Source organism: Plectropomus leopardus, chromosome 3 (assembly GCF_008729295.1).
Source record: "Plectropomus leopardus isolate mb chromosome 3, YSFRI_Pleo_2.0, whole genome shotgun sequence".
Classification (NCBI taxonomy): domain Eukaryota; kingdom Metazoa; phylum Chordata; class Actinopteri; order Perciformes; family Serranidae; genus Plectropomus; species Plectropomus leopardus.
Window position 1 is genome coordinate 28215879 of NC_056465.1, and position 15066 is coordinate 28230944.

Below are 15066 nucleotides of genomic sequence, written 5' to 3' on the forward strand. Positions count from 1 at the left end.
TCCTTGAATATTTGTAGCTAGATTGGTCAGTTTTTCCATGTCTTCCACATCTGCACTCTCGGGGTCTCTGGACATTTTTGCAGTCGGGGGATGACTGTAACAGCACTGCAGCTGCACTTTCTCTCTTTATGTCGCATAACTGTGACATCACAACGTCCTTACAGCTCGTTTAAAGGAGCAGTTCCTGAATACGAACTGTGTGCATTTCTCTGTGGGTTGACCATTTTGATGCTTTCAAAGTATTTATATAGCACCTTTACATTTTTTCTTGCTGCTGCCTTTTATTAAATTAAATATGTATTTATTCCTTACACTGCACTGTAACTTTTTCTTTTTGTATCTCAAATCTGTCTTAGTAATTTAGCTTGTTTTTATTTTCTAGTCTCTTGCGCTTTAAGTTTTTACCTGCAATTCAATGTCCTTTTATCTTTTTTTTAACGACGATGTTTCAATCTTCTAAAGTTTTATGTATAGGGCACTTTGAGTCCCTGAATTATGCTGTATAAATGAACTTGCCCAGATAATATTCATGTGGAACTTTTTCATCTGGTGTAATACTGCACTCCAAAAAAAAACATTTTTAATAGTGCTAAAATAAGTAAATATATACAGTTCATTAGTCCCACGGAGTTACGGTTACAACATCCAGTGTTCCTTGAAACAGTTTTATAGAGGTTTTGATTCAACTTAATGGTCATTTGGATTCTGTTGTTTGTGGTACTGATGAATTTTACTAATGTAGGACATTGATGTAAATATTATTTCTAGTTTTAAAGCTTCTTGAGAGTGGCTTGAGAGGGTATATTGGGGTTCATGAGGTTGTCTGAACAAGCAATGCTCCTGTTTGGCAAAATACTGGTTCATAAAGGGTTAAAGTTCACAACAAACATCCTTTTAATAACAATGATTGTACATTAATTATCTGGTTAGATCATCGTTTCGTGCAGCTCGAGAGTTGCACCGCTTGCTCTCCGGAGAGGTTTTTCTTTCAAGCCAGCTATAATTTTGGAGAAAAACCTCTCCTAATGGCCTGTCTATCAGCAGATGGCCAGCAGCTACCTGCCAGCTAGAGGGAGGAAAGGACATCTGAGAGGAGAAGTAAATAAGAGAGACAGAAAGAAGAGAATGGCTAAAGAACAAACCACATGGCGTGCTGTATGAACCGAGCGAAAAAAAGGCTCTTTTTTTTTCATCCCTCACTCCTGCTTTCTGTACACTGGCATGTCTCCTGGGTTTAACTAGAGAGGGTTTAATTGAGGCCGGTCCTGTGTGTGTGTGTGTGTGTGTGTGTGTGTCTGTGTGTGTGTGTGTGTGTGTGTGCATGTGCGCGCACTCAACCTTAAATAAATTCTCTTTCCCCATCTGTCTGCAAATAACACCCCCTTGTGCTCCACAGGGGATCTGTTTTATGCTTTGCTTTTGCAGCGATTGTTCTTTGTATACTGGTATTCATGTGACTGTGTGACTCACAAATACACATATATACGCATATATACACACACACAGATCATTTAGCTTACCACCATCTTGTTGAGGGAGACCCAGCAGTCAGACGGAAAATCCTGCAGCATGGGAACGAGGAACTGGAGGCAGCCATCCCAGTGACACAGCAGCAGCATCATACCAATCAGGTTGAATATTCGCATCACAGCACTGGCCAGGTCATAGGTCATGTGGAAGATCTGTCAGGAGGAGAGGAGACGGGCAGAGAGAGGGTTAGAAAACTGGAGAGGAGAGAGAGATGTGTGAGGGGAATGAAAAATGAGTTTATGTTTATACAGATAGATGTAAAAATGGTTGAATCACATCCAGTGAGCAGTAACTCCAGTATACTGTTACAGCGAGGAGAGAACTGGAAACAGGTGGCAAGATTTGCTCCAGTATATGGCCAACAGTTAGTGCATCAAGGGTATTTTCAGAAGATGCAGCTGTTAAGTTTTGCATTTTGTGACAGTACAGATCCGGATTCGTTCTGAAGTTTAGATTTTCATTATTAAACAGAAAACACAAAGCATGTTACAATTAGCAAGAGAAAGTCCTCAAATCAATTTAAGTGGCTTTTCAGTAGCCACTTTGGCGGCATCAGAACATATTGTAAACACAACATTAACATACCGTCATTGTCAGGCGCAAACCTCGTATCTCCACATTTCACTATTTTCATTTATCAGTGGGTTTTACCATTTCTCAAGCAATGAAATGTATTTAAAAACTGCTTGTGACTAAACCTATCTCCACTGGATCCTTTGAAAAGCACAGCTTTTTTTCTAATTTGTGAAAAATAGCAATTTTGGAGATAGGAGGTTTGAGGTTTTTTATCATCTCTAAGTCTATTTAAATATCTGGCAGTAAAAAGAGCTCTATGGGAAATTCAGAGCGTAAGAGCGGTCCTGGCACAGTTCTCAGTGTGGGGGTTGTTAGTAGCAAGCGGTGCGAACTCCATTAACAGCACTAAATATCGACAACAGTGCTTTCAGAGCCAACGGTGTTAACCAGGTAGGAACCAGAGGATGGGTGCTACGCTTTAGTAACAATGCTGTCCAAGTATCAGCGACAACTTCTACATGAGCACATTGCAAAGCGGCGAAAAAACTACAGACTACAAAACTACAAACTACAGAGAAGCTTGAATTACAACACACAGAGATAGTGTTTATTCAGTCTCTGTTCAGGACGCTGTTACTTCCCTCGGTCTTAACATAGCAAATAATGGCTTGCTGCTACAACGCTTTAATGTCATACACAGAACCTTTAACGACCAACATTATCATTCACCTAATTCACTTTGAATTGTGTAGTCCTGCGTTTACAGCTAGCTGGCTGCTTACTTTGTTTTTTTTTCTTATAAAACAGCTGCCTGATTTGTCTGGCAATAACACTGATGAGAGCAGTAAGAGTGAACCAAAACATTAAAATTGCAGGTTGAAAAACCAAAACAATGATCTAAAAGACTCAAAAGGAGGTTAAAAAGTGGGGCGATAATTCTGGGGTGCAACCCCTCTCACATTATAGTCAACTGACCTATGTATACAATGATGCATATGTACTTTAAATAGTCAGTATAACAGAGGGTACATTTTAAAATATGGTATGATGATGAAACTTATCATTGGCACGGGCTGTATGTCACTCCTACTCAGTCTTACTAGAATAATATGGTCAGGCTGATGGTCCACAATATAAGCAGGTTGGGAAAATGAGCCGGAGTCTGTAGTCTGAACTCATTCATGGTGAAACCTCATCAGAGGCTGATGAAGCTTTGATCAGCAGCGCGGGCCGGCCCTCTCTACTGTTTCTTCAATTTACTCCCCTCAAGTAAGAAGGCTCATTTGTGTGGAGCTGGTGTCGTGGTCACAGCCTTGTAAACACCCCTCGCTGTGGCTTTGTTGGCTAACAGCCCAGCCTTGTTACCACTTTGTGTGTCTGTGCATGGGGTTTACGTTAATGTGTGCGCACTCCTGTTAAATCTTTGTTTAGCTGGGCCAACTGGAAGCCACGCTAAATCATAAGTAAAGCATATTCCCCTACAGGGACGTAGAATTATTGTACAAGGGAAGTAGGGCAGATGCCGTATGTATGTCTGCATTTAATGTATATATTCATGCATACTGGAAAGCCCTTCGTTAAGGGCCAATTTGATGGTTTCTTATATCAAAAACAGAGGCTTATTTCTCACTTGAGACACGAGAGTCGTCCTACATGCGAACTAGGCCAGATACGTGTGTGTGTGTGTGTGTGTGTGTGTGTGTGTGTAAGTGTACATGCACAAGCACCCGCTGTTGTGAGTTTACAGTTTGGGAGAGCCTGGTCGGGACATTCAATGACTCATCCTGTCACCTCGGAGACCTCGCTGCCCTAAACTCTCAGCTCACTTGAATATCAAAACCTGCATCTCTTACAAAACCCCCCATGGGGGGAGGGTCTTGTTAGTTACAGTGCAAAGTCAGAGACAAAGATATTCCCCCATCATGTTTTATAACTCCACTTGCTAATGTGCATGATTGATTCTTCCTCATATAGCTCAGGGCCTTTTCTTAAAGTCTGTGTTTACTGAATCTCATGAATTTATTTGACTTTTTCTACATGTAATTTACATAGAAAGTGCTTTAATGCTCATAACTCTTTGGCATTGTGTAACTAAGCTGTCTGCACACTAAAAAAATCTCCTTATTCCCCACATCTTGAATATCTTCACATACTCAGCATGAAGATGCTGTTTCTACTCGGTGGATTACACGCTATTTGAGTAGTTATTAAATACATTTTGAGTGTTAAATTTATTATTCACTCTTCTGCATATTTTGAAGGAACGGTGTCTAAGATTTAGGGGGATTTAGTGATATCAAGTTGTGAGGTTTGCAGATTGCAACCAGCTGAAACTTCTCCTGGTTAGAATTTCTTCAGTGCTCATTGTTAAGAAGGTTTTTTTTTTTTTTTATCAGGAGCCAAATTATTTGGTCTCTTTGTTTTCAAAACAAACACACCAGTAGATTAGAAACCATCAAAAACACTGAATAAAGCAGTTTCATGTTACAAATCAGTGCTTTTCCTATGCTGTTTGGTATGTTGCAAACAGGCACAAGCCCAGCGCCTACTAATGTGTGCTTATCTTTAATGAAAAAAATCTCTTTTTTTCTGATGCTGCTCATTGCAAAAGGTATGCTTACAACGGTGGCTGATGCAAAAACACAGAGCCAGTGTCTGATCGAGGTGGAGGAGAAAAATCAAAACAGCACAGTCTCAACATTTTGACAACATTTTGTAACAGACTTTCAAAATAAGGGCGCTGAAAGAGGATGACATGGATCGATGTTTACACTTTGATGTTGTCGATGTTACCTGATCGTTGCTCATTTAATCAATAAATCGAAGCAGACTGATGGGTCGTTACACCCCTAATAATGACTTACCATAAAACTTGAATTAATATCCCAGTCTATTATTTGCTTTAATCGCTGAACTCAACAGGCTTATAGTATTTGGGACAGGTATTAATACGGGATGGGCTTTTATTTCCTTTCATACAAAACTGTTGCCCTGCAAAGAGGGGAAATACAGCCAAACTGATTATTTAAATCTCTTTTTCGCATTTCTCTTGTTAACTTTGCTAGTATTACTGTTGTCTTTGGTGCTCATGTAATTGTAGAGAATCTTACCAGGCTAAACATGTGTGTAGTGTGTCCATATTGACAAACTTTCTTATCTAATATATATAATAATCTAATGGGTGTCGGGGGTAACATTAGCCCTGGATTATAATCCATTTCTGCCAATATATCCCCCTAAATCCTACACCCTGGACCTTAAAAGTTTTCCTTTCTCCTGGTAAATTAGCTACTGACTAAATGCCAAACACATTGCTTTTTCCCCTATAGAAGCTAATGGCCTTTGCTAATTTGAAGAAGGAGAAAGGGAATCACACTGTGAGGCCCTGCCCTGTGATTAGGAAGCATTCCCATCATGATTAATGAGGCTCCAGGACTAATGTTACCCCCGACACCCGAACAGCACCTGGCCATGTGTCACTGTCAGACCACAATCTGGGTCAAAGCGCATTAGTGTGACCACGACTCACAGCCTGAAAAACACAGATAAAGTACTTTTCAACTCCTGTCTGCTGCACATTGTCAGACTCAGAGTCCGGGCAGCTCAGATGACAACGTTTATTGAAGCTGATGAATATTACACCCACTACCAATCTCCGCTCTTGTGCATACACACCCGCTAACACCCATTCACCATCATTGTCTAGCTCATGAAAAAGGCATCCCCTGGGGCATGCCAGCAAGTGGAGAGTCTTGATACAGGCTTCCTGCCTCAGGAAATTGCTCTGGTTATTCCCGACAACGCTTATCTGTGCTTTTGTGTTGGCCGCACAACAAACACACACCGCTCTATTCAAAGTCAAAAACACACAACCTGCTTTTTCTTTTTTTAAATTATAAGCACGGCCGTTGATCCGGCTGGCCCGCAGCTGAGCTGAGCGGTGAAATCATCACAACTCTTAAGATGATCTGTGAGGAAACCCCGCTGCAATGAGCTGAGCTAAGCTGAGCCGAGCTGAGCTGGACAGAGGGGAAACACAGCCAGCCACGTTTGGATCAAGCTGAGCTCGGCTGAACTAAGCTGATCAGGGGCAGGGCTGAGTCGAGAGCTAAGGAGCATTCAGTTGTGAGCATTTGAATCAGTAATTAGGGTTCTCATGGAGCTCAAATTACCACTCAGTAATCAGGAGAGCAGGGGTTATTTTCAGAGTGAGAGGACACACACTTCTGAGTCACAGACGCTTGGTTAGTTATAGGTCATTCCTCAGGTTATATACAACGCACATGGCTGAGCAGCGTTGATTGTTTTTATGTAGCATATATGAGGGATGATAATGCATCTATATAGATGAACATTATGTGCATTGTGATCAGAAAGCTTGTGCAGTTCCAGTCACATTAAAATAATTATAAAAATGCAATTAAAAAAAGGTAGCTTTGTTATGAGAACCCAAAAAAAGGCAATTAGTGTCTCCGGTGGTTGTGTTCAATCCTCGGAAAATCCCTCTTCACTTTCCCGCTGATAAGCACAAATTAATTTTTCATGAATTCTTAACTACATCAGTATATTCTGTTATAATGAGCCATTATCCAGCTATCAGGCGTACTGCTATACAACACTGTGAAACCTTGGTTTTTGTGTGTCAGGAAGTAATTATACAGAGGATTGTTTTGTTGACGTACAAACAGAATTGCTTGTATACTGACATAAACCACTGTGCTGGTATTCAATATTGTTTTATTAATTAGAGCAAAAAAAAAGTTGTTTTTTTGAGCAAACACAACTCAAAGCAGTGGGGAAATACTTAATCCTATCATCTAAACTGCAGCTGGAGTCTTTACTGAAACGTCAGTGATAATCAGCACAGCTCTGATGGCTCTGATGTGTGGCAGTGAATTTAAATGTATGGGCAGGATTCATTGGGTGGAGGCTTTCTTACGATCTGCACATTCCTTCACAGTCAATGGTGAGCCTGAATCACGGCACTGTTTCTGTCTGCGTGTTAACTTAGGACGCAGCATGATGTAAAAGTAAACGCTGAGGAAATATTAGGAACGTTGTCTGCAAAGGCTAACTGATATTACCTTTTACAGCCTGTTTGTTATCAATATTTATTTTTAAAACAATCGAATACGGATAAATTGGCTGATAATTTAATTTTTTTTTAAAACACATCAAACAACAATCTTGTTATAGAGCTGGGAATTTCACAGTTGAAAAATCAACTCGTAAGTGCCCTCTGGTGGAAAATTGAAACATACTTTGGCATTTTTGAAAAGCTGTAATCAGTAATGTAATGATTAGCTTCACTGTCTGTTGATCTTTCAATTATTTATTCGATTTGTTGATTAGTTTTTGGGCCTACAACATCAGAAAATGGTGAAATATGTTGATCAGAGTTTCCAAACGCTCAAGATGACGTCCTTAAACGTCTTGTTTTGTCCAAAACACAAAGATATTAAGTTTACTGTCATTAAGGGGTAAAGAAACCAGAAGATATTCACATTTAAAAAGCTATATGTTTTTTTTCCTAAAAAATGACCAATTAATTTGTTATCAAATTAGTCATTAATCAATTCATTGTTGCAGCTCTAATTGGCTAGATCTAGTATCTTTTCACTCAAAACAAAACAAAAATCAATTTCTTTTCCACAATTGTTTTAGGAAGTAAAAAAATATTTTGTGAGATTTCAGTAAGCAACAAACCAGTATAAGCACACGTCAGCTAACAAATAGAGAAAGTTAATAATATTGGTCGATACTGGCTTATAATAGATATACAGTATTTATGACTGTGTTGGTGTATAGAATGTACAAAGATATAAACGCATACAGACATTGCAGTGTACAAATGGTTTAAAAAATGCATTTTTAGTAGTACTGACCCTTGCTTCAAAATAAAAAAACTTGATGATTATTTCTGTTTCTATAGATGGTTACTTTATAAACAAATCTACTTTACAGTGATATTGCTGGTAAAGCTTTTAAAACTGACTGTTACCGTAATTAAAGCAAACTGATTTTGACATTTATTATCCAGCCATTAAATATTTACCCCAATTTTCTCATAATCAGAAAACGAAAATGAAATATCTGCCCATATATCATGCCATATCAGTCAGGACACAGATAGGCACAGCTGTACAGATGGTTCAGATTAGCGTGACGGCTACAGTTGCCTAAATATAGCACACAGTTTAAAACAGTGGTGCTCGTGCTTTGTTCTCCCCGTGTATTTGTAGATGATTTTGTCATCTGTGTTACTATCATGTGCTTTCGGCCCATGTGCTCACTGTATCCCTTATTTACTGTTAAAGGGATAATAAAGATTAATTCTCCACCTTACTCACTCTTCCTCGAGCGGTCAGAGTAAAACCCAAACCCTGTCATAGGATCATAAATGTTGAATCAGCCTACCTCCTCCCACTGGTGGATGTAACGGATGAGTCTGGACAGCCTCAGCAGCCGCAGCAGACTGAGGATCTTAGTGAAGCGGACGATGCGGAGCGCCCGGGCCGTCTTGTACACCTCCGAGTCCATCCCTTTCTCCACGATGAGGAAGATATAATCCACAGGTATGGAGGAGACAAAGTCCACCACAAACCAGCTCTTCAGGTACTTCTTCTTAATCTTCTTGGGGTCGAGGATGATCTCAGTGTTGTCTTCAAACACGATGCCCGTCCTAAAGTTCAGCACCAGGTCCATGAGGAAGAAGGTGTCGGAGATGACGTTGAAGATGATCCAGGGCGTGGTGGTTTCGTCTTTGAAGAAGGTGATGCCAACGGGGATGATGATCAGGTTGCCAACCATGAACATCAGCATGGTGAAGTCCCAGTAGAACCTGAGAGGGGGAAGAAGTGGGAAGAAAATGGTTAGAGAAAGCCAGCTGTAAACACAAAGAAAAATGATTTAAAGTGCACTGTATGTTCCCGTGGTGAGGTAACCTACACCATCTGACTCAAGACAAGGTCAAACCAAGGACAAGCAGAGAGATGGGAATATAACAGGAAAGATAAGCTGTGTGCAGGTCATTTCAAATCAAAGAACAGACACCAGCCCCCTTAGCAGGAAGCCATATCTAATTCATAGTAGTGTTGGGCCCCACAATACGATATGATCACAATACAATATTATGGCGATTTTTAACATGTTGCAATGTATGATAACATCTTGCAAAATATAGCAATTTATTTCCCTTTTTCAACTGCTAAATACTATTAAACCATGGATCTATCAATGATAAATCAATGCATCGATCTGGATCCGGATGGATTCAATGATCAACCATGCAATTTGATCGATGCAAAGTGAAAACATCAATCCATGTCATCATCTTTAGGTTACGCTTTTATTTTGAAAATTCTGTGTCACCATCAAACTGCAGATAATTGCAAGCGGCCAACAGAAAGACGATGAGGATAATGGTATTTACTCTGGAATAAATCTGCTGTGTAGAAATATTTTGGATTTCAGAGAAAATACAGGTCAACAGACAAAGCACATACTGTTTGTTAACCGTGAGTTTACGGATTAACGTTAGCTGCTTTCAACAATGTTAGGCTGTTTGATGTGTGTGAGTCAGTGGAGTCAAATTAAAGAAATGTTACTGCATTTAACCGGTTACAATTTTTAGTGACGTTTTTATCTTTTGTGCCCAAAAGCAAAATAAAAAGGGGTGGCAGCTCTTCCTGTAACCAACTGTGTTAAATGGGAATATGATACCATCTCATATTGATCACAGGTCCCTGAATCAAAGGGAATCTAATCGAAATTGTACTGTAGCAGACTTTGTGATATCAGCAAATATCGTATTGTGGTCCAAAGAATCGATATATCGAATCGTGATGAAACTGGCGATTTATACCACTACTAAATACGTCAAGTCAAGTCAAGTCAGTTTTATTTATAGAGCCCATTATCACAAAACATGGTTTGCCTCAGAGGGCTTTACAGTGTACGACATCCCTCTGCCCTTAGACCCGTCACCGAAGAAGAACTTCTTTTTTTAATCAGATATAAAGTTTTCAGTCTGTTTGTCTCAGTTTAGTCGATTAATTTGTGTTTCAACATTAATATCTTATTAAATGAATTAAATCATCTATACTTGGCATCTGTGCAATGCTAAGATATTGCCACACAAAAATATGGTGGTACTACGCTATATCGTCCCCCACCCCCCAATCCTGCTATGTAGCTGTTTGCATTTTGTCTAAAACAAATGAGCCACAATGCAACATTATTAACAAAGCCTAATCATGTAACAAAACCAAACTGTATTTTGGAATTTCAAGTACTGCATTAAAAGAGTAAGAGCTGATATGATTAGTCGATATTCTTTTTTTTAAATTAGTAGCTATTTTGATAAATTTTTCAAGCAAAAAAGCCACATATATTCTGGTTTTAGATTTTCTAATGTGAGAATTTTCTGCTTTGCTCTCTCTTCTGTTATCGAAAACAGAATAGCTTTGAACTGTTGTTCAGACAAAACCCCACATTTAAAGACGTCCCACAGGGCTTCAGAAAACTGCAATTGTTTTAAAGCTATTATCTAACATTTTATACACAATATGTGACTTCTACAATAAAAAAAAAAGTCCTTAGTTGCAGCCCTTTGTTGTTGTTTTTTTGTCGTGGTTGTTCAGAAAGTCCCACTGCTGTCTGATCGGCTAAAAAGTACGTGGGAGCTTGCAAAGCAACGGGAGGGAGTGATTGAAGAGTGATGCTGAGTCATGAATGTTCCCTGACATAATACCCCACGAAAACACTAATCAGTATTGTATTAAATCATTTTTAATGGTAAAATCTGAGTCACAGCCAGTCAAAAGCTGTTATAGTTGGCTTTATCCTAAGACTGCTGCTGTTTTACGCTCAGGATAATTGGAGGAGCTGTCCCTGGTGCTGAAACAGATGTGCAGATGCATTCCACGTCCAAGACGTTACTGTTTCAAGTTAACATTAAGTTCATGGTTAAAACAAAAACTCAGGCTTACTTGCTGGTAAGAAATATATATATGTCATATTGCAGTTACCCTTAAATTTTGAGTTATTTAGTGAGCCAAATACAACAACAAGACATGTCTCCATCTGTCCCTTGACCTGGAAACCATGCACTGTTAAGATCAAAAGAGTATTTGCTCATATTCAGAGTTAAACCATTTTGCATCAGTAGACTGTAAGAATAAACTAATTGTTTTAGCTTCACAAAGCTCCATAAGACCAGTTTTGGTAATTTTGTAACGATTCAACCTCTCTTTTCAGATTCAGTCAATTTAAAATCTTATTCTTGCACATCTTATTCTCTCACTGTACCTTACTGCACTCTGAAAACTCCAACTAATTTTGTATACTGGCAGTACATTATCTTATAAATGTATTCAATATTCTAGTATATTTAGAGTGAATTATAGTATATTCTTTGATTATGTATTCTAAATGGTAAAAAAAAAAAACTATTTGTTTTAACAATGAACTGAACTAAAACTTAAGTTATAATATTCGACTTCACTCTGTGACAAAATAATTCCCCAATTTGGGATCAGTAAAATACATCTATCCATCTATGTATCGATCTGTTATTCCATCTATTTGTCTTTCCATCTATCACAGTGTCAGTAAAACATTATGGATCAATTCTCCTCTGAAGTTTCAAGTTGGTTTTTTTTCAGATAATTTTGTTGTTATTTTTGAATTATTTTCATCTTGGCTACAACTTAAGTGTTTTTATTGAGTGCTTTCTATTCTCCAAGTGCCTTGAAAAAACCCTTAAATAAATACCCTTTTATCGTTTTTTGTCTTTACATTTGATAAGGAAAATGAGGGCAAGACATGTGTATTCATAAAATGAAACTTTTTCCATGTAGACCAACTCAATATGTGCCTTATGAACCTAAGTCAGTGTGACCCATACCTGAAGTCGCTGTATGGGTGGATAATCCAATTACCCGCCGACTTTACGCGCTCTTGCTCTTTCTCCACCGCCTTCTGGCTGCCAAACATGCGCAGGGAGAATTTGTTAACTCCGGGCTGCAGCATGGAACTAAACTGCCGCTGCATGTATGTCTGGTTCCCCCTGGTGTCTCCATCATCCGGCACTATCTGAGAGCCGTCCTCAGCTTTGGTAAAAGTGACAGAATTTCTCGACTGGCTCGGAGTCTGTCCTTTACTAGTTGGGGCGTTGGAGAAGGAAACTCTGGAGTCCTTTTTCTCCATCACGGCCGCGGTCTTGACCTCGGCGCCCGGCCCCTGAGTCAGGGACCCAGCTGAAGTGATAGAGCCGTCCATGCTTGCAGCCTGCCGCTTGCCGTCTTCAGCCGCCACTACTCCATCTGCCTGCTTCTCCTGCCTGGAGATGAGAGAGGAGAGGCTCCCAGAACTGGTCGGGTCCCTTCTACAGTCTCCGTTTTTGTTGCATATCATTCCGATGGCTCCCTCTCCTATCACGCTTGTTTCTGACACTGTGTCCCCTCCAGCAGCATCCCTTCGGCACAGCAGAGCTGAGGCTGAGCTGCCGCTGGCACTGACAGGTGCGGAGTCCTCGTCTCGCAGCAGCCACAGCTCATTGTTGTTGGAGTTTTTGCGCGCAATGGACGCGGCCCCGCCTCCTGCCGTCAACTTCTTCATCTTGGTTCCTCCGCTGCTCCCATGATCCTCGCGTCCGGCCGAGCTGGGGACTTGAAGGGGTCGAGGCTGCTGGAATTTGGGCTCCTCCTCGCCGTCCTCCGCCTCGACGTCCATCACAGGCTGAACAAAAGGCGAGAGAGATGCTGCCCGTAGCTTGAACCTGGTGAGACTGGGCGGAGGCGCAGGGAGCCCTCTGCTTTCCACTCACACCAGTTTAGGAGAACGGCGCACCGGTGGCGTTGCCATGGCTGCAACCTGGTTCCTGTTGTTGTGTGTGAAAGAGAGAGAAACAGCATCACCTTTGTGCTGCAGCCACATACAGGTAGATTATAGTTAATTAAATATAAGAACAAAAGGACCATGCAGTGTCATTAAAAAGAAAACTATTTGGATCATAAATTAACAAATATGATTTAACAAAGTCATAAATAACTCACCTGACAGGAGGGAGGAGTATGAGGACAAAGGTGACAAGTGAAGGTCAAAAGAAACAACCGATTTTCCATCTTTTGTCACACACAGCTGATCTCAGGGAAACTATCAGTAAATTACCTAAACTGCCATTATCAATTATCAATAGTGGCCTCATTATAATTTTAGATCTAGGCTTTCTTCACTAAGAGGTTGTCTGCCTGTTGCTTTGGTTGAGTCTGCCAATGTGGTAACGGGGCCCGCCATTATTGGCTAAATGGCGCCACCTTGTGGAAAAAAGGTACCCATTGCAGACTCAAGCTTTCTTCCTTCCATATTTTTGATCTAGCTTTTTACTTTGGAGTAACGTCACAATCTTAAGTATTAATCGTTGACTTCTTTAACCTTATCTTATCTCTGCTGTTTATCTACATTCTATTTATATATTATCTCTTTATTTTATAAAGTCAAACCCTTTGAAACCTGAGACAATAATTTGCTTTCTTGCAAAAACATTGGGAGTAAGAATGCAATGAGCAACTTATGGGGACATGGCTCAAACAATAGCAAGAAATTTGTTTAAAAAATAAAGTTACAGGAATTTACAAGAAAATATGCAAAGAAAGAGTCATTTAAGCTTTCATAAACTAAGATAATTCTCACACACAACACAAGGTGATCATACATTCACTTACCCCTCACAGTGTGACAAATCATGCTTTCTATTAGCTTTTAGCGAGTGTCTTGGTCTGAAACAGGATTTGTGCAGGGAAAAGACGATAAGAAAGCATGGATAGAATTAGCAAAATAAAACCTAAACTAATAACTAAAAGGGTATGGGGAAAAACAAGATATTTAATAGACTTTTGAAGAAAGAACTGTGTACTTGCCAACTATGTGCAATTCTCTTGAAGAAGGTCCAGAGGAACCGAAACGGTAGTATAACTAATAAATTGTGATTCTGAGGAAGAGGAGTACTCAGGGATCATCTTTTCAAACATACACACACACAAACACAAACACACACATATATAGGAACTGTCTTTAGTTTTAGTCTTTGTCAGTTTGGTCAAATTTGTCTGCACAAGCGTAAGGCATTTTTGCATGTTTGTAAAGAATGGGATGACCATCTGACTGTTACTGACTGGCCTTCACAGCATGTTGTTGTAATACTGTAATACCTGTTCTGCACGTTATTAAAAAAATAAAACAACTACATACTGATACTAATAAAAACTGTATTAAAATTTGACATTTTTAAAGAACAGCAATCAATGAAAATGTCCAAACCCACTCTGGAAACTAACCGAAACTAAACTGAATTCAAAACAAAAAAGAAATATGAAATAAAAATAAAGACTAATGAAATGTACAAAACATTTGTACTTTACTGAGTTTCTACTTTGAAAAAATAGAGGGAGCATGTTCTTGCCTACAAATGCACTGTTGTGTAAAGCTGCAGTTAGATCTAAAAAATAAAGCTTTCAGTAAGGTTGGCGCTGCATGTTTTTATACAGTAAAGAACATTTCAATAAGGTTTGGGTTGAAGACTAAACAATTTTTTTTAATTCTTACTTTTTTCTTGTAATCACTTTGCACATTTGTTTAGGCATGCAACAGTCATCAGAAACAGAGCTGTCCAGGTCATTGTCAGCTAAAGACTAAAAATAAGAGACACCGGATGTCAAGCTTGAGGACATGCTTTGGTTCATCTCAAAAACAGGTTTTACTTGCAGTAACGATGGTGGAAAAATACAGCCACGGAAAACACTGACATTGTTTATAACTCCTGTCAGGGTCACCATGGCAGTAACTATGTTTCTGTAATACATACACTGACAGCATTTGTTTGCAGGACAGTAAATCCTACAAACAAATAGTGATAATGATCTTCCATGCAGCCTTGAACACAAGCGATTTGACCAAAGTGGGTCAAGCACATCAAGGTCCCCCTTTAATATGAGGAAAAGTTGAGTAAACACAAACATG

The 15066-nt window shown here is 39.5% G+C and overlaps 1 protein-coding gene across 1 annotated transcript in view; it reads right to left on the reverse strand.

The window, feature by feature from the left end:
* The window catches only part of hcn2b (hyperpolarization activated cyclic nucleotide-gated potassium channel 2b), a 58118-nt gene extending 45060 nt beyond the window's left edge, over nt 1-13058 (reverse strand). Inside the window, exons 1-3 of the mRNA XM_042513980.1 lie at nt 11954-13058; nt 8464-8887; nt 1521-1682 (exon numbers count right to left, since the gene is read on the reverse strand). Coding sequence (XP_042369914.1) covers nt 1521-1682; nt 8464-8887; nt 11954-12780 — 1413 coding nt within the window. The 5' untranslated portion in view covers nt 12781-13058. The remainder of the gene's footprint in view (nt 1-1520; nt 1683-8463; nt 8888-11953) is intronic.
* Between the last annotated feature and the right edge of the window lie 2008 nt (nt 13059-15066).